At 38.0% G+C, this 19171-nt stretch overlaps 1 protein-coding gene across 4 annotated transcripts in view; it reads left to right on the top strand.

The window, feature by feature from the left end:
- Window positions 1–19171, top strand: part of DNAH7 (dynein axonemal heavy chain 7) — a 247269-nt gene that overhangs the window by 109516 nt on the left and 118582 nt on the right. For all 4 annotated transcript variants that reach the window (XM_067741149.1, XM_067741150.1, XM_067741152.1 and 1 more), the window contains 5 exons: window positions 545–643; window positions 4841–5089; window positions 7691–7840; window positions 16303–16485; window positions 16845–17021. In XM_067741149.1, the coding sequence (XP_067597250.1) occupies window positions 545–643; window positions 4841–5089; window positions 7691–7840; window positions 16303–16485; window positions 16845–17021 (858 nt within the window). The remainder of the gene's footprint in view (window positions 1–544; window positions 644–4840; window positions 5090–7690; window positions 7841–16302; window positions 16486–16844; window positions 17022–19171) is intronic.

Raw genomic sequence — 19171 nt, forward strand, 5'->3', positions numbered from 1 at the left:
TGGATAGAGCAGATGATTCATTATTGATGCGTTTTTTGTTCCAACAAGAAAAATGGTCCAAAACTCTACCCTCAGAGAAAAGGTCTTGGCACCAAAATATGGGCAGAGTGAGTAAATGTTTATATGTTTTAAATGTAAGTGCATCTTTTAAAAATGATTGCCCATCTTTAATGATTATTTTCACTTTACCAACCCACTGCTGGTCTTGAATGCATAGGACAAGCAAGCTCTTACCCAATATAGAGGCAACGGCAGCTCCCAAACTATATGGAATTCATGGCCAATAGCTTCTTACCCAGGGCATCTGTGAAAAAGTAGTCAGTTCAACTTAGGTTTTCATTATAAACTGGTAGAAAATTCACCAAGTATAATCATCAGTTTCTAAAATTAATAACAGTCCAATTAAATGAAAATAAGTAAGAAAAACACTTTTGCATGGGCTTAAATTGCCTCTGGGGCCTGGTGTTCATGTGTGTGTGTGTGTGAACATGTAGGGGGTGCAGTTAATAGCTGCAGATATCATTATGAGCATATTTTCTTTCAGCTGAAATATCCAAATGAAAATGAAGAAATTCTTCTGCTTAGATCTATTATTGATGTAAATCTACCAAAATTCTTATCCCATGATTTACCACTCTTTGAGGTAAGAACATTTTATTATTACAATGTATCAAAACTCTTCTAATAATGTATTTATCCAAGCGTCCATGGTTGCAACTCCCTGTGAGAAACTTCCACTACAGAAAACGATGATATGGCAAAGAAAAACATAGATCATTCTGTTTTATTTGAAGTGTGTTAGCTAGCTTTGTTGTTTTGGATAACTTTTTACTCTTTCTTTTTTTTTTTTTTTTTTGCGATATGCGGGCCTCTCACTGTTGTGGCCTCTCCCGTTGCGGAGCACAGGCTCCGGACGCGCAGGCTCAGTGACCATGGCTCACAGGCCCAGCCGCTTCACGGCATGTGGGATCTTCCCGGACCGGGGCACTGAACCCGTGTCCCCTGCATCGGCAGGTGGACTCTCAACCACTGCGCCACCAGGGAAGCCCCCTGGATAACTTTTAACAACTTGGGATTTTTAAGTTTCACCTTTTCTGCAGAATATAATAAGTACACAAAAGTTACAAAACATGTTTGCTTATAAATTTCACCAAAATTCCCTCCGTGGAGGAAAGTAATTGGTCTAACACATCACTGAATCCCTTGCACAGAATGGATACTTGGTAAATGTTTGTCAAATTAATGATTGGAGAAATAAAAAAAAAAATCTTAATTTCTTTAGAAGAGTACCATGGGTTTTATGAAATTCTTTTTTCAGGATAATTTAAGAACTAGGCTTAATCATCTTGTTGCATTTTAACAATTAAATTATAAGTAGTTGAGAAGAGCTATTAGAATGATGGTTAAAGTTCCTGTTTTGTCATGTGATATCATTCTTTTCCTTTTCCCATTCTCAGGTAGAAGAAATTGGGGGAGGGCTTGGGAGCGGGCTGCTGACACATGGTAGATGTTGGTCTCTCTTGTGCTGCCTTGAGGTATGGGCAGTTAGCTTCCAAAGTGTAAAGACTGAAGTCGTAAGGCTGTCATGGGGAGGGTGGAGACGTGACGCTGCCACTGTAGTGTGGTCCAGTGTCGTTAGCTATCCACAGCAACCATGTTTCATCACTCTGAAAGGGACTTCCCTTAGTATTTAGAGTTGACAGTGCTAATGTTTTGCAGATCAAATCTACAAGGAATAGGTTCAAATTTTCTTCTTAAAAATTTCCCTCAGTTTCTTTGGTACTAGTACACTGTACAGATTTTCCAGGAGTAAAAGCTATATTTATTTTTATAAAGTGGAAGTATACCTCACCTAGTTGTATTCTTATGCAGCTGTGTATTCATTCAGTGAACATTTATTGAATAATATTAAGAACAATATTTCTTAAATGGAGCACAACTGGCATTTTCAAATAGGACAGTTCCGTGTTGTGAGAGACTGTCCCATACGCTGCAGAACACTTGGCATCCCTCCTCCCCCAGTGTCTCTGGACTCTCCCAGTGTGAGAACCAGAAGGACAGCTCCACATATTCCCAACTCTCTACCTGGCGGGAGAGTGAAGGGAACTGCTCTTTGCTGAGAACTACTGACTACCAGATATGATCTGGAATTATCTGCTTCTTTCAAGGTTAACCATAAATAATTTGAACAATCTGAGAAGATATTTTTGTTTACTTAGCAAACACTATGCATTCACAATGGACCAGACCTTATTCTAAGAGTTTTATGAATAGCAACTTATTTAATACTCATAAGCAGCTAACGGGGCAGGTGCTCTTGTTATCCCCATTTTACACGTGGTGTAACTGCGGCACAGAGATCATAAGTAACTTGTATTCATGGCCAGTATATGAGGGAGAGGGGGTTCCAGCCACTCAGCTAGGCTGCAGAGTGATCTTAAAGACCCTACTGCGTTGCCTTTTTCTCTCCTTTGCCCCAAGGAAACTTACTGCTCCAGTGAACTGGGATCAGTTTATCCATAACAGGATTTAAAGGATTAAATTTAGGGGTGATTAAACTGGTAGTTTGTCAGTTCTAAGGTATAGCTTGAATGTATGCTTTCATATTAAGCTCTTCTGAATTTTCACTTTTATCTTCAGAGTAAAATGAATAGTTGTATCTCTCACATAGGTTGCTATAATACTTATGAAAAAGCCTTAGCAGTTTATAAAGGAATGTTTCTTAGACCTTGAAATCAACTCTGTATATTCATATGCACTAAATATGGAAGTATAATTCTTTCCAATCATACATTGTATGATTGTATTCGTTTCCTAAAGCTGCCATAACAAAGTACCACAAACCTGGTGGCTTAAAACAATAGAAATTGATTTTCTCACAGTTCTGGAGGATAAAAGCCTGAACGAAGGTGTTGGTTCCCTCTGAAGCCTTTAGGAAAGAATCCTTCCTTGTTTCTTCTTGGCTTCTGATGGCTACTGGTGATCTTTGATGTTCCTCGGCTTGTCATTACTTCAGTCTCTGTCCCCACCACTAGATGGCCTTCTTCCCTGGGTGTCGTTGTGTCTGTGTCTTCCTCTCCTTTCTGTTATAAAGACACCAATCACTGGAGTTGGGCTCCTGTATGATCTCATCTTATCTAATTACATCTGCAAAGATCTTATTTCCAAATAAGGGGACATTCTGAGGTTCCAGGTGCACATACATTTTTGAGGGAAGCTAAGCTGATTAACATACTACCCACTACAATGATTAAAATACCATCGAACTAATTTTTGTGTATGGTATGAGGCATGGTTGGAAGTTCATTATTTTGACAAATCCAGGTACTCTAGCATAATTTGCTCAAGACTATTTTTTTAATCTTTTCTCTACGGGATTGCCTTTGAGTCTTTGTTGAGAATGAGTTGTTCACATGTGTGTGGGTCTATTTCTGGTCTCCCTATTCTGTTCCATTGATACATTTGTGTGACTATACTAATGTGACCCCATCTTTATAATAAGCCTTCAAATCAGATCGTGTTCATCCTCTAACTTTTTAACTTAAAAAGATGTAAAACTGCAACATCTCTGGAGGAAAACAAGAGAAATCCCTTGTGAATTTGGAATAGGCAAAAATTTCTTAAATACAACACCGAAAGCACAATGCATGAAACAATAAATTCATAAAATAGACTCATCAAAATTTAAAAGTTTGCTCTTTGAAATACACTGGTAAGAGAATGAAAGACAAGCTAGAGACTAGAAAAAAATTTGCATATTAGATGTATGATGAAGGATTTGTATGCAGAATATTTAAAGAATGGTCAAAACTTACCGTGAAGAAAATAAACTGATTAAAAATAGGCAAAAGATTTGAACAGACATTTCACTAAAGAAGATATACATATGGCACACAAGTACATGCAAAAAATGTTAATCTTTGGGAAATGCAAATTGAAGCCACAACAAGATACTGTTACTTGTTACTATGGCTAAAATTAAGAAGACTGACCATATCAAATATTGAAACTCTCATACACTGCTTGGGGAGATGTAACATAATAATACAACAACCTTGGAAAGCAGACAGTTTCTTAAAACGGTAAATACACACTCACCGTACTATCCAGGTATTCCACTCCTCATTATTCGCCCGAGAGAAATGAAAACATTTGTCCATACAAAGACTTGTATATACATGTTTATAGTAGCTTTATTTATTTCCCAAACTGGAAACAATGAAAATGTCCATCAACAGGAAAATGGATTTAAAAACTGGCACCTCAATACAGTGGAACACTTCAATACAATGGGCTATTGATATATGCTGTGAAAGGTGTGAATTTCCAAATCTTTATGCAAAGTGAAAGAAGCCAGACAAAAAATAAAGTAGTACCTGTAATGTGTAATTTCACCCGTAATAATTTCTAGATAATGCAAGTAAAAATAGTAACAGAAAGCAAATCAGTGTTTGTTGGTTGTCTGGGGATGGAGACAGGAGGTGGCAAGGAGAGGAGAAAAGGCCACAAGGAGACTTGTGGCTGTGACTGGTATGTTGACTATCTTCATTGAGTTGGTGGTTTCACTTATCAAATTGTACCCTTTAAATATAAACAGTTGATTGTATGTCAGTCATACCTCTATGAAGCTGTTGAAAATACTGGACTATTACTCAAAGGCTCTATTTCCATCAACGTTAAATACAAGGATGTGAGAAATTTTATCAAGTTTATGTATGTCTATATGTCTATATATATATGTATATATACATATACACATATACATACATATATAGAAAGACACAGAGAATATGAGAATGTATAGATAGATAATGTAAATCCCCAAATCATCTATCATTAGGGAATTACTTCAGATTTGTTTCCTGGGGTGAAATTACCAAAACCAGATTACAATGATTTGCTGGGAGCCATCAAAGACAACTGTGACTCCATGAATTTGCAAATGACCAGCTTCTTTTCTGAGAAGATTCTTCAGATATATGAAATGATGATCGTGCGTCATGGCTTTATGATTGTTGGAGAGCCATTTGGAGGAAAAACCAGTGCATATCGCGTCTTAGCTGGAGCACTAAATGATCTATGTGAAAAGGTAAGTGTGTTATTAATGCATTAATTTATTGATAATCAGCTTTGTGCAAGATAGAATGTATGGTTATTTAAAAGGGTACTTTAATGCAGCAACTTAAACTTATAAAAATACAGAGGAAATAAAATTAGAAAAGTAATACAAAGCAAGTAGGAAGTTCAGTATACAAAGGGTATGCCACAGATTTGCCTCTAGCCCTTTTGTTTCTTTTTTTTAAAGAGTTTAATCGTAAAGATAACACATTCATTAGAGAACAAAGTCTGAAGACATGAAAAAACCTGACAGTTTTCTCTTTTATACTTTCTTAAGAGAGTAGTTTTTATTTTCTTGGTGTTTAGATTTGTAATGCAAACTTGTTAGTGGCTGCTAGTGGTACTGAACTGAAGTGTGTGTGTGTGTGTGTGTGCGTGCGCGTGTGCGCGCGAGCATGTGCATACATTATATAATACATGCATATGTAAGTATAGTAAATAATGATGATTATATTATTCAAAATTCCTGTCCTACACATCTCAGTTTGGTCTACTTTGATAGGCTAAAGGAGTGAGGCTGTTTTAAATTCTCCAACTAATATTGCATTTCTGTCTACTTACCCTTGTATTTCAAATAGCTCTTGCTTCATATATTTCAGTGTTTGTAGCCAAATGGGATTCGTGATCATTACATCTTCATTGTGGAGCCTCCCTTCAGCCAGTGTAAAATTATCTACTTGTATTATCTGCCTTGGATCCCCTGTGTCTAATTTCAGTATTGCAACCCCTGCTTTCTCCTTGCATATATATTTGCCCATGTCTTTAACTGTGACTCTGGCTGTCACTGTGATTTACTTTTTTATGGAGAGTAATTAGTTTTAACTTTTATTTTCTCCAATTTGATGGCCTTTATCTTCTCATAGGGAAATTTTACTTCGATTGTATTTATTATCAAACAAACGGATATGTACTTATTTCTGTCATCTGTTCCTTTATGGTTTTATCCTTTCATGCTGTTTCCTTTCTTCGCCTCCCTTCCTTTCCCTTTATCCTTCCTGCCTTGCTTTCCTCAGTTTTTGTTTGCATTTTTGCTATTTTGTTATTTTATTGTTATAGGGGCGAATTTTTTGCTATAAAAAATAAGTCTCTAAAAGAGCCAAATGTGGTGTGCCACTCAAAGATGAAAGAAGATGAAGGTATGAGCATGTATTCTGGTCCAATATAAAGCCCGAAAGTGATTCATTATCAGGAAGTTCTAAGAGTGACACTGTGGTAATGTAAAAGGGGCAGGGCTCCATAGCCACTGCTTGCAAGCTGCAGCTTCACGCTAGCTTCGTTGCATTCGGGACAAACACGTTGCTTTAATGGCAGCAACTTTGTTCTGACTAAGATGATAGAACTTTCCCATGCTTCTGAATCAAGGATGACACATCGTTATTCCCTTCTGGGCACAGAGAAGAAAACACAGACCTTGAGCTTTTTTTTTTTTTTTACTGCTTCACATTATTATTGCCACATGTTTTCTTCAGTTTGGTACTTCATGGCCCAAGCTCCAGTGGTGGTGGGCAGAAAGCAGTGTGGGAAAGAGTTGGACTTGTTCTGTTATAAGTTGAACTTATTATGTGATATAAAAAAGAAATGATTGTGAATAAGTAGAGCACAGGTGATTTTTAGGGTGGGGAGCTATTCTGTATATATTGTAATGGTGGATACGTGACATTATGTATTTGGCAAAATCCATAGAAGTGTCCAACGCAGAGAGTAAACCTTAATGTAAACCATGGGCTTTAGTTACTAAGAAAGAATCCATATCAGCAGAGGAACTGAGGAATTGAGGAATCATAACAATGTACCACACCAATGCGAGGCTTTAATAGTAGGGGAAACTGTGTGTGAGTGGCGGGAAGATGGAGGGAATATATGTGAATCTCTCTATATTTTCTGTTTAATTTTTCTGTAAACCCAAAGCTACTCTAAACAAATAAAGTCTATTAATTAAAAACATAAAAAAGCCTATGCCCCAAGGGTATTAACATCTCTTATTAATTCCATATACCAGCTTTCAAGGTTCTGGTGGAAACTATCAGCTTACCAATATTAATTTTTTCACAACGTGAGAATGGTACATATTTGCCTATATTTAAATCATTTAATTTTATCTCAGAGAATGTTTTGTAGTAAGAATCAACCACTTACAGCCCATGGGCCAACTTCAGCCCAAAGCCTGTTTTTGTGATGCCAGTGAGCTTAGAATGGTGTTAACATTTTTAAGGTTTGTAAGGAAAAGCAGAAAAGAACATGTAACCTGTTGATCTATCAATAGTAAATATTATATGCTTTTGACCAACATTTGGTACTTTATTCCTAAGTATGCTATGAGTTCTTAAATCCTATTGTAAATGGTATTTTTAAATTTTATTTTTCAGTTGTTCATTGGCATTATAGAAAATACAATCAATTTTTGTATAATGACTTTGTTTGCTGCAGCCTTGTTAAATGAACTCTTTACTTCTGGTAGTTTTTGTGTAGAGTCTTTAGGATTTTCTACATGCCCAATCATGTTTTCCATGAATAATGACAGTATTAGTAGTCTTTTAAATAAATAAATAATCTTTTTTTTTTTTCTATTAAGGGGTTAATGGAAGAAAACAAGGTTCAGATCACTGTTTTAAATCCTAAGTCTGTCACCATGGGTCAGCTGTATGGGCAGTTTGATTTAGTGTCCCATGAGTGGTCCGACGGGATCCTCGCTGTCAGTTTTAGAGCATTTGCTGCTTCATCGGTAAGTGCTAACACTTCTCCATGCTATGAGAGTTATGATTTTTTTCAGTTGTTTCAAGTAAACATTTGTATTTGTAGCTCAAGGTACTTATTTAAAACACATTACTGGGATCCTTGAGGCGCCGGCCGCCGCCCCAGGCAGTGTCTGAGCCAAGCCCCCGCATCCTTCGCCTCCGTGTGCCCATGGCCTTTAAACTGCCGGTTCCTCGGCTGGGGGCAGGAGCGCTGAGTTTCCCGCTGGGAGGTAAAGTGGCCCCCTTTTACCTCCCAGATGCCGCAAGGAGACAGGCCTGTGGGCACTAGGTACGCCACCCTTGCCCTACACGTGCCGGGACGAGACCCTCACGAGGGCAGTGAGTGGGGCGTGGTGCCTGTCTCTTCTCCCTCCACAGATGAGAGAGTTGAGACAAGGAAATTTTATGCCCTGCTTGATATAAATACAACTGGATATAAGCTTCAGGAGGCCAAAGTACATCATCTCTCTCGTTCACTCCTGTATCTTGAGCATCTAATACTGTGCCAGGCATATGCTTTGCTTTTAACATTTGTCTTACGGTTCTGTCTGTCCGGTTTTTGTTTTTAAGGATAGTTTTTAACGTTTGTTACATTGGTGGATTTGTTTTTTGGTTTGGTTGCTCTCTTCTTTCTTTTTTTATTTTTAATATTTAAAAATTTTTTTCACCTTAGTAACTTTATTTTATTTTATATATTTTTCTTTCTTTCTTTTTGTTTTTTTCTCCCTTTTCTTCTGAGCCATGTGGCTGACAGGGTCTTGGTGCTCCGGCCAGGTGTCAGGCCTGAGCCTCTGAGGCAGGAGAGCCAAATTCAGGATATTGGTCCACCAGAGACCTCCCGGCCCCACATAATATCAAGTGGCAAAAGCTCTCCCAGAGATCTCCATCTCAACACTAAGACCCAGCTCCACTCAATGACCAGCAAGCTACAGTGCTGGGCACCCTATGCCAAACAAATAGCGAGACAGGAACACAACCCCACCCATTAGCAGAGAGGCTGCCTAAAATCATAATAAGGTCACAGACACCCCAAAACTACCACCGGACATGGTTCTGCCCACCAGAAAGACAAGATCCAGCCTCATCCACCAGAACACAGGCACCAGGCCCCTCCACCAGGAAGCCAACACAACCCACTGAACCACCCTTACCCACTGGGGGCTGATGCCAAAAACAGCGGGAACTACGAACCTGCAGCCTGCGAAAAGGAGACCCCACACACAATAAGTTAAGCAAAATGAGAAGACAGAGAAACAAACAGCAGATGAAGGAGCAAGGTAAAAACCCACCAGACCAAACAAATGGAGAGGAAATAGGCAGTCTACCTGAAAAAGAATTCAGAGTAATGACAGTAAAGATGATCCAAAATCTTGGAAGTAGAAGAGAGAAAATACAAGAAACGTTTAACAAAGACCTAGAAGAACTAAAGAGCAAACAAACAATGATAAACAACACAATAAATGAAATGAAAAATTCTCTAGAAGGAATCAATAGCAGAATAACTGAGGCAGAAGAACGGATAAGTGACCTGAAAGATAAAATAGTGGAAATAACTACTGCAGAGCAGAATAAAGAAAAAAGAATGAAAAGACTTGAGGACAGTCTCAGTGACCTCTGGGACAACATTAAACGTACCAACATTTGAGTTATAAGGGTCCCAGAAGAAGAAGAGAAAAAGGGACTGAGAAAATATTTGAAGAGATTATAGTTGAAAACTTCTGTAACATGGGAAAGGAAATAGTCAATCAAGTCCAGGAAGTGCAGAGAGTCCCATACAGGATAAATCCAAGGAGAAACATGCCAAGACACATATTAATGAAAGTATCAAAAATTAAATACAAAGAAAATATTTTTAAGGCAGCAAGGGAAAAGCAACAAATAACATACAAGGGAATCCCCATAAGGTTAACAGCTGATCTTTCAGCAGAAACTCTGCAAGCCAGAAGGGTGTGGCAGGACATATTTAAAGTGGTGAAAGGGAAAAACCTACAACCAAGGTTACTCTACCCAGCAAGGATCTCATTCAGACTTACAGACAAGCAAAAGCTAAGAGAATTCAACACCACCAAACCAGCTTTACAACAAATGCTAAAGGAACTACTCTAGGCAAGAAACACAAGAGAAGGAAGAGACCTACAGAAACAAACCCAAAACAGTTAAGAAAATGGTAATAGGAACGTACATGTCAATAACTACCTTAAGTGTAAGTGGATTAAATGCTCCAACCAAAAGACATAGACTGACTGAATGGATACAAAAACAAGACCCATATATATACTATCTACAAGAGACCCACTTCAGACCTAGGGACACATACAGACTGAAAGTGAGGGGATGGAAAAAGATATTCCATGCAAATGGAAATCGAAAGTTGGAGTAGCAATTCTCATATCAGATAAAATAGTCTTTAAAATAAAGACTATTACAAGAGACAAAGAAGGACACTACATAATGATCAAGGGATCAATCCAAGAAGAAGCTATAACACTTGTAAATATTTATGCACCCAACATAGGAGCCCCTCAATACATAAGGCAAATGCTAACATCCATAAAAGGGGAAATTGACAGTAGCACAACCATAGTAGGGGATGTTAGCACCCCACTTTCCCCAATGGACAGATCATCCAAAATGAAAATAAATAAGGAAACACAAGCTTTAAATGATACATTAAACAAGATGGACTTAATTGACATTTACAGAACATTCCATCCAAAAACAATAGAATACACTTTCTTCTCAAGTGCCCATGGAACATTCTCCAGGAGAGATCCTATCATGGGTCACAAATCAAGCGTTGGTAAATTTAAGAAAATTGAAGTCGTATCAAGTATCTTCTCTGACCATAATGCTATGAGACTAGGTATCAACTACAGGAAAAAATCTGTAAAAAATACAAACATATGGAGGCTAAACAAAACACTACTAAATAACCAAGAGATCACTGAAGAAATCAAAGAGGAAATCAAAATATACCTAGAAACAAATGAAATGAAATGAAATTGTTGACAATGAAAACACGATGACCCAAAACCTATGGGATGCAGCAAAAGCAGGTCTAAAAGGGAAGTTTATAGCACTAGAATCCTACCTCAAGAAATAAGAAACATCTCAAATAAACAACCTAACCTTATGCGTAAAGCAATTAGAGAAAGAAGAACAAAACATCCCCAAAGTTAGAAGAAGGAAAGGAATCATAAAGATCAGATCTGAAATAAATGAAAAAGAAATGAAGGAAACGATAGCAAAGATCAATAAAACTAAAAGCTGGTTCTTTGAAAAGATAAACAAAATTGATAAATCATTATTAGCCAGACTCATCAAGAAAAAAAGGGAGAAGGCTCAAGTCAACAGACTTAGAAATGAAAAAGGAGAAGTGACAACTGACACTGCAGAAATACAAAGGATCATGAGAGATTACTACAGGCAACTCTATGCCAATAAAATAGACAACCTGGAAGAAATGGACAAATTCTTAGAAAAACACAACCTTCCGAGACTGAACCAGGAAGAAATATAAAATATAAACAGACCAATCACAAGCACTGAAATTGAAACTGGGATTAAAAATCTTCCAGCAAACAAAAGCCCAGGATCAGATGGCTTCACAGGTGAATTCTATCAAACATTTAGAGAAGAGCTAACACCCATCCTTCTCAAACTCTTCCAAAATATAGCAGAGGGAAGAACACTCCCAAACTCATTCTACCAGGCCACCATCACCCTGATACCAAAACCAGAAAAACTGTCACAACAAGAGAAAACTGCAGACTAATATCACTGATGAACATAGATGCAAAAATCCTCAACAAAATACTAGGAAACAGAATCCAGCAGCACATTAAAAGCATCATGCACCATGATCAAGTTGCGTTTATCCCAGGATTGCAAGGATTCTTCAATATACCCAAATCAATCAATGTGATAATCCATATTAACAAACTGAAGGAGAAAAACCATATGATCATCTCAATAGATGCAGAAAAAGCTTTCGACAGAATTCAACACTGACTTATGATAAAAACTCTCCAGAAAGTAGGCATAGAGGGAACTTACCTCAACATAATAAGGGCCATATACAACAAACCCAGAGCCAACATTGTTCTCAATGGTGAAAAACTGAAACCATTTCCACTAAGATCAGGAACAAGACAAGGTTGCCCACTCTCACCACTCTTATTCAACATAGTTTTGGAAGTTTTATCCACAGCAGTTAGAGAAGAAAAAGAAATGAAAGGAATCCAAATAAGAAAAGAAGAAGTAATAATGTCACTGTTTGCAGATGACATGATACTATACAAAGAGAATCCTAAAGATGCTACCAGAAAACTACTAGAGATAATCAATGAATTTGGGAAAGTATTAGAATACAGAATTAATGCGCAGAAATCTCTTGCATTCTTATACACTAATAATGAACAATCTGAAAGAGAAATTAAGGAAACACTCCCGTTTACCATTGCAACAGAAAGAATAAAATACCTAGGAATAAACCTACCTAAGGAGACAGAAGACCTGTATGCAGAAAACTATAAGACACTGATGTAAGAAATTAAAGATGATACAAACAGATGAAGAGATATACCATGTTCTTGGATGGGAAGAATCAACATTGTGAAAATGACTCTACTATGCAAAGCAATCTACAGATTCAGTGCAATCCCTATCAAGCTACCAATGGCATTTTTCACAGAACTAGAGCAAAAAATTTCACAATTTGTATGGAAACACAAAAGACCCCAAATAGCCAAAACAATCTTGAGAAAGAAAAACAGAGCTGGAGGAATCAGGCTCCCTCACTTCAGACTATACTACAAAGCTGCAGTAATCGAGACAGTATGGTACTGGCACAAAAACAGACATTTAGATCAGTGGAACAGGATAGAAAGCCCAGAGAGAAACCCACGCACATATGGGCACCTTATCTTTGACAAGGGAGGCAAGAATATACAATGGAAAAATGACAGTCTCTTCAATAAGTGGTGCTGGGAAAACTGGACAGCTACATGTATAAGGATGAAATTAGAACACTCCCTAACACCATACACAAAAATAAACTCAAAATGGATTTGAGACCTAAATGTAAGACCAGACACTATAAAACTCTTAGAGGAAAACATAGGAAGAACACTCTTTGACATAAATCACAGCAAGATCTTTTTTGATCCACCTCCTAGAGTAATGGAAATAAAAACAAAAATAAACAAATGGGACCTAATGAAACTTAAAAGCTTTTGCACAACAAAAGAAACCATAAACAAGACAAAAAGACAACCTTCAGAATGGGAGAAAATATTTGCAAATGAATCAGTGGACAAAGGATTAATCTCCAAAATATAGAAACAGCTCATGCAGCTCAATATTAAAAAAACAAGTAACCCAACCTAAATATGGGCAGAAGACCTACATAGACATTTCTCCAAAGAGGACATACAGATGGCCAAGAAGCACATGAAAAGCTGCTCAATATGACTAATTATTAGAGAAATGCAAATCAAAACTACAATGAGGTACCACCTCACACCAGTTAGAATGGGCATCATCAGAAAATCTACAAACAACAAATGCTGGAGAGGGTGTGGAAAAAAGGGAACCCTCTTGCACTGTTGGTGGGAATGTAAATTGATACCGGCACTATGGAGAACAGTATGGAAGTTCCTTAAAAAATAAAAATAGAATTACCCTATGATCCAGCAATCCTACTACTGGGCATATACCCAGAGAAAACCATAATTCAAAAAGACACATGCACCCCAATGTTCATTGCAGCACTGTTTACAGTAGCCAGGTCATGGAAGCAACCTAAATGCCCATCGACAGATGAATGGATAAAGAAGATGTGGTACATATGTACAGTGGAATATTACTCAGCCATTATAAGAAACGAAATTGTGTTATCTGTAGTGAGGTGGATGGACCTAGAGACTGTCATACAGAGTGAAGTATGTCAGAAAGAGAAAAACAAATACCATATGCTAACACATATATGGAATCTAAAAAAAAAAAGGTTCTGAAGGACCTAGGTGCAGGACAGGAATAAAGACACAGACGTAGAGAATGAACTTGAGGACACGGGGAGGGGGAAGGATAAGATGGGACGAAGTGAGAGAGTGGCATTGACATATATACACTACCAAATGTAAAACAGATAGCTAATGGGAAGCAGCCACATAGCACAAGGAGATCAGCTCAGTGCTTTGTGACCATCTAGAGCGGTGGGATAGGGGAAGTGGGAGGGAGACGCAAGAGGAAGGAGATGTGGGGATATATGTATATGTATAGCAGATTCACTTTGTTATACAGCAGCAACTAACACAACATTGTAAAACAATTTTACTCTGATAAAGATGTTAAAAAATATATAAATAAATAAAACACATTACTGAACAGTCTGGCAGTGTTTCTGTGAAGAGCACTGTTAGTGCCTGCAGAGAGGCCAGAGACCATGAGGGCAGGCATCTTCTCCTCAGTATGCACAGAAGAGAGGGCAGGAGCAAAGAAGACTGGGGAGAGTATTTCTGATCTTCTTTTTCCAGGCTAAGTGACCCAGGAAAGAGAGCATCTGAGTAACGTGATCCTTTCAATCCTTCAATAATGTTCTTCCTGTGCCCTGCTGCTCAGCTAGCTGTCAGTGTCACACCCACTAATTGTTAGATAGACTCCAGTGCTTAGAGAGGAAATTGCAGACCTTTATAAAACGATGTCTTACAAATTCCAACACTTACCCTTTAGTGTGTTAGGAAGAGAATCGGCTGCCTGTGGAAAGCAGAAGAGGTAAAGGGTGTGCCAGCTGCTGGCTGCTGGGAAGGGGAGTGGGAACTTACCTCCTCCTGGCTTACCCTACTGAGTGGCAGCTTCCCACTGTTACAGAAAAGGGTCCACAGACCAATAAATGTTAACTTGGTTGTCGTATGTTAGCAGACCCTCCGTGGAGTGTGATTACACGGAGACAGCTTGCTAAGGCTAGTCTTACAGGAAAAGGGGCCTAGGCTACAGACATTTGTTTTAAGTCTTTTTTTATATAAATGTTTTCTTTATTCTGACTACCATACATCCTAAATTTGGTGCTCTTTACCTACTTAAGGACCAGCCCGTCATGAGTCAGTGTAATAACAGAAAAACATCAAATTGCAGCTCTGCTTTTATTGCCTGAAGGGACTTGAGCAATGAATAATGTAAGGATTGGCTCTCAGGGCACAGGTGGGGCGGGCAGAGGTCTGGGACCATTGATGTCCCAGATCCTTTGATGTCTCAGATCCTTTCTTGTCACAGTGGATGACCTCTGGCCCAGTTTAACATGTGAAGTCTCCAGATAATGTATGCTGTTACATTATTTATAAAGAAATAATCATGAGATATCTCCCATTTTACACTTAGCTACACAGTACACATTATATTTTCCAGGAAGCTACATCCTGTAAATACTGAGTCTCCAGGAAGTTAAGTAGCTGTCCCAAAGTCACACAGCTGGGAAGTAGTAGAATCAGATTAAAAGTGAGGTCTTTCAGACTGCACAGCCCAACAACTCACCATTCCAGGGCAGTGTTTCTTAGAGTGAAGATGAGCAGCCCTGGGAACCCAACAGCAGGAGGAAAAGTTGCTCTGAAGGTGCTCTCCGAGATAACAGGCTCTTCCGTGCTTCCTGAGCATGGCCAGAGCTAGCTTCTGAGTGTGGGTGTGGGTGGCTTGAGCCCAGACAGGCCCACTGTCTTGTGGATTAATGCCTTTGGTCACAGGGAATGAGAATGTGCTAAGGTGGATTCAGATCCTTCACTACTTCAACTCAAATTCACATTTGCTGAAGGGGAACCAAAGCATCATCTGTGTCCTCAGAAGGGCTGCTTCATAAGGATCTAGAAAAGAGAATCCGTTTTTGCTCCCTCTGGCTAATATTTGTTGAACATTTACTATATTCTGGACAAGATGTAAATATTTTCATGTTTCTCATTGTGGGACTGTGAAGGTTATATTGATATTAATGCCCTGTACCACCATGAGACAGTTCAGCCCAAGAAGGATGTGTGTGTTAATTCATTCAGTGGAGGGAACAAAAAACTTGACTTATCACACAAGAGTAATTAATCTGTATGAACACTAAATAGAATCTCTAGAGTCAGACAGTCTGAATGAAAATTGTTTTCCCTGGCAATTACATGTTTGTTTTACTTATGATACTCTCTAAAACATGTTATATATGAGTTTAGAAACATTGGAAAAGATGAAATCTTAAGATGTTATATATATTTGTCTCATCCGTGGCATATATAGGCTTCTTTAGTGAATATATATATATTCACACATGTATGCACACTTTATTCCAGAGATGCCTTTACATTTTGATGGTGCAGTTAGTTTTAGGGGTTACATTTTAAAGTTGTAAAATAATAATATTGAACTTTTTCCCTTCCATGACTATTTTTGTCCTTTATTCACCATATGCATGAACCAGACGCCAGACAGGAAATGGTTAGTTTTTGATGGGCCAGTAGATGCAGTATGGATTGAGAATATGAACACTGTGCTGGATGACAACAAAAAACTATGTCTGATGAGCGGGGAGATTATCCAAATGTCACCACAAATGAATCTTATTTTTGAACCAATGGATTTAGAAGTTGCTTCTCCTGCCACTGTAAGTTCTCAGTTTTCACATCTGCTTATAAATTTGAAATGTTATAAATGCGTTTATTGCTTAGTAACTTTGACTCTAGATGAAAAGTATTTATAGAATTCATTTTAACAGCCATCTGTGATTCTCCAAGAGCAGCCGTGTCTGTCGACATACCTTGACAAATATTAAGTGTCAGGCATATTTTCCTCTTTGCCTAGGACCATTTGATAAAGTCGTACACAAAAATTAAATCAGGAAATTATCTAAAAGTATGCTATTTTTTCCCCAAGAGTTTTCTGAAGGTTGTAAGAAATAGATGTATCAAGTCATATTTCTTTTATAAGCAGTTCCTTGGAGGTAAACAATGATTGTTTTTCCAGGTTTCCAGATGTGGGATGATTTACATGGAGCCTCATATGCTGGGCTGGAGACCGCTGATGTTGTCTTGGATAAATCTTTTACCTCCTGTGATCAGTATTATTCAGAAGGAATTTATAATAGGCTTATTTGACAGAATGGTTCCTGTTTCTGTTGAATTTATTAGAAAGCATACAAAGGTAAGAGGGATGAAAGTTTTAATATTTAAAAAATAAATGGAAAATCCAAATTAGCCATATATATACATTTTAATATCTACTTTTATTGCCAACTACCAGATATTAAAATAAGTTCTTAACTAGTTTGACTAAAAATGCTTTTCTTATTAAAGTTTAAAATTTTTAATTAACATAATTCTCCAAAAAATATTTTAAATGAAGCATCCTGTGGTTTGAGAAAAACGTGTGGATCTTTTCTCTCTTAAGAAACAAACTCAAAGTCCCACCTAATCACACCTGGGTGAAAATATTCTAAATAGTTCTCTCTCTGGGACTTCCCTGGTGGCGCAGTGGTTGAGAGTCCGCCTGCCAATGCAGGGGACACGGGTTCGTGCCCCGGTCCGGGAAGATCCCACATGCCGCAGAGCGGCTGGGCCCGTGAGCCATGGCCGCTGAGCCTGCGCGTCCGGAGCAAGTTTTCATTTTGAAATTTTTCTTTATTTTCCAATGCTTTTAGAATAAATATATATTATTTTATAATTAGAAAAAGGACAAGTGAAAAAAGTAATCTCGTTTATGACTTCCAAAGAACTCGATAGTGGGTCACATGGAGAAACACATATTACTGCTTTTTAGACATACTAAATGAGGAATCAGCTATATTTAGCATGAGTGCATCTAATTGTTTAGGGATTACTGTGGATAGCTAATAAAACTGTGATTCGGAAAGGGAAGCCAGCCTGTGGTAGAAGAATTGAAAGAGGTCCTAAAGCAAACAAATCCATTTTTCTCTCTTTTAGTACACCCTGGGGATGAGATGGGGGAAAGGTAGAAGGGAGAAGTGACAGCGTGAATTTCCGGAAGCATGGATGTCTCCTGCCTCTGAGAGTTGATGGAGTTCCCATGAGGCTCTTAAACACCCTCCAGCTGGGAACTGTAGGGAAAGATGCTTAATTTCTGCTTTGGGAGATGTGGACCAAAGGTCTTTTAGGATGACTTTGCTCCGGATCAAATATAGGGAAACAGGGTTGGGATTTCTCCTGCTGTTGGAAATATAATAGAAAAGCTTGAGGCAGGTATTTAGCTCAGTGTTCATATTTGGAAAGTAGAATTTAAAACCACGGTAATGAAGATTACTTAAAGGCAAATCCAGAGAAAAAAGAGCAAAGGCTGTAATCCTGGGTATACCAGCAACTTAGAGAGAGGGAATGGGGAGAAGGTTTTGAGTAGTAAGTAGCCAGTGTTATCAGAAATTACTGAGAGTCAGGTGAAGGAAGGAAAGCGTTGGCATGTGTCCCTCGGAAGTGGCAGTAGAGATCTTGAGGGAGCTCTGGCCCCAGCACTTTGAGGGAAGAGGCAAGAGTACTTCAGGGCGGTTGGTTAGGAATGTGGGTGATACTGACTTGATGGTGAGTGTAGGCTGCTCTTTCAGGAAACTTGGCTGTAACGGAATATGTTGTACATATGAAGTAATCATGTTTCAAAATCAATTAAATATGCATCAATTGAGATAAAATAAGCTATAGGTTTTTTTTTTCTCCTGGCATTGTCACAGAAGGTAGGTGTTACAAATAAATGGATTTTCCATATAACTGGAACTGCTCTTTTCAATAGCAAATAGGGGGAAAAATTTTTTTTAATTGAGGTATAATTGACATACAGTATATTAGTTTCAGGTGTACAATATAATGATTTGTATATTTTGTGAAATGATCACCACAGAAAGTCTAGTTAATATCTGTCATACGTAGAATTTTGTTCTTGTAATGAGAATTTTTAAAAAATCACTTTTAATATAAACTTCCTGAAAGGTACTTATGCACTTTTGTCCTTTCTTGAAGAAATTATGAATGCCTGTAGAGCACAGATCTGTGTATGCTGAGGCGGGTAGGAGAGGGATAGATTGGGAATTTGGGATTAGCAGATGCAAACTATCATATATATGTATAACTAAATCACTTTGCTGTACACCAGAAACTAACACAACATTGTGAATCAACTATACTTCAATAAAATAAATTTTAAAACAATTATGAATGCCTGTTATTTACTAAGTAGTAATATGCGTCTGTCTTATTTGTAGTAGTTAACTGTTTGCATTTTAGGGTTGCAGCCATAACACTTAGTCCCTGTCCTTAATCAGACACTCAGTTGTCGCTTACTGCCTGCTT

The sequence above is a fragment of the Pseudorca crassidens genome, chromosome 6 (genome assembly GCF_039906515.1).
Source record: "Pseudorca crassidens isolate mPseCra1 chromosome 6, mPseCra1.hap1, whole genome shotgun sequence".
Classification (NCBI taxonomy): domain Eukaryota; kingdom Metazoa; phylum Chordata; class Mammalia; order Artiodactyla; family Delphinidae; genus Pseudorca; species Pseudorca crassidens.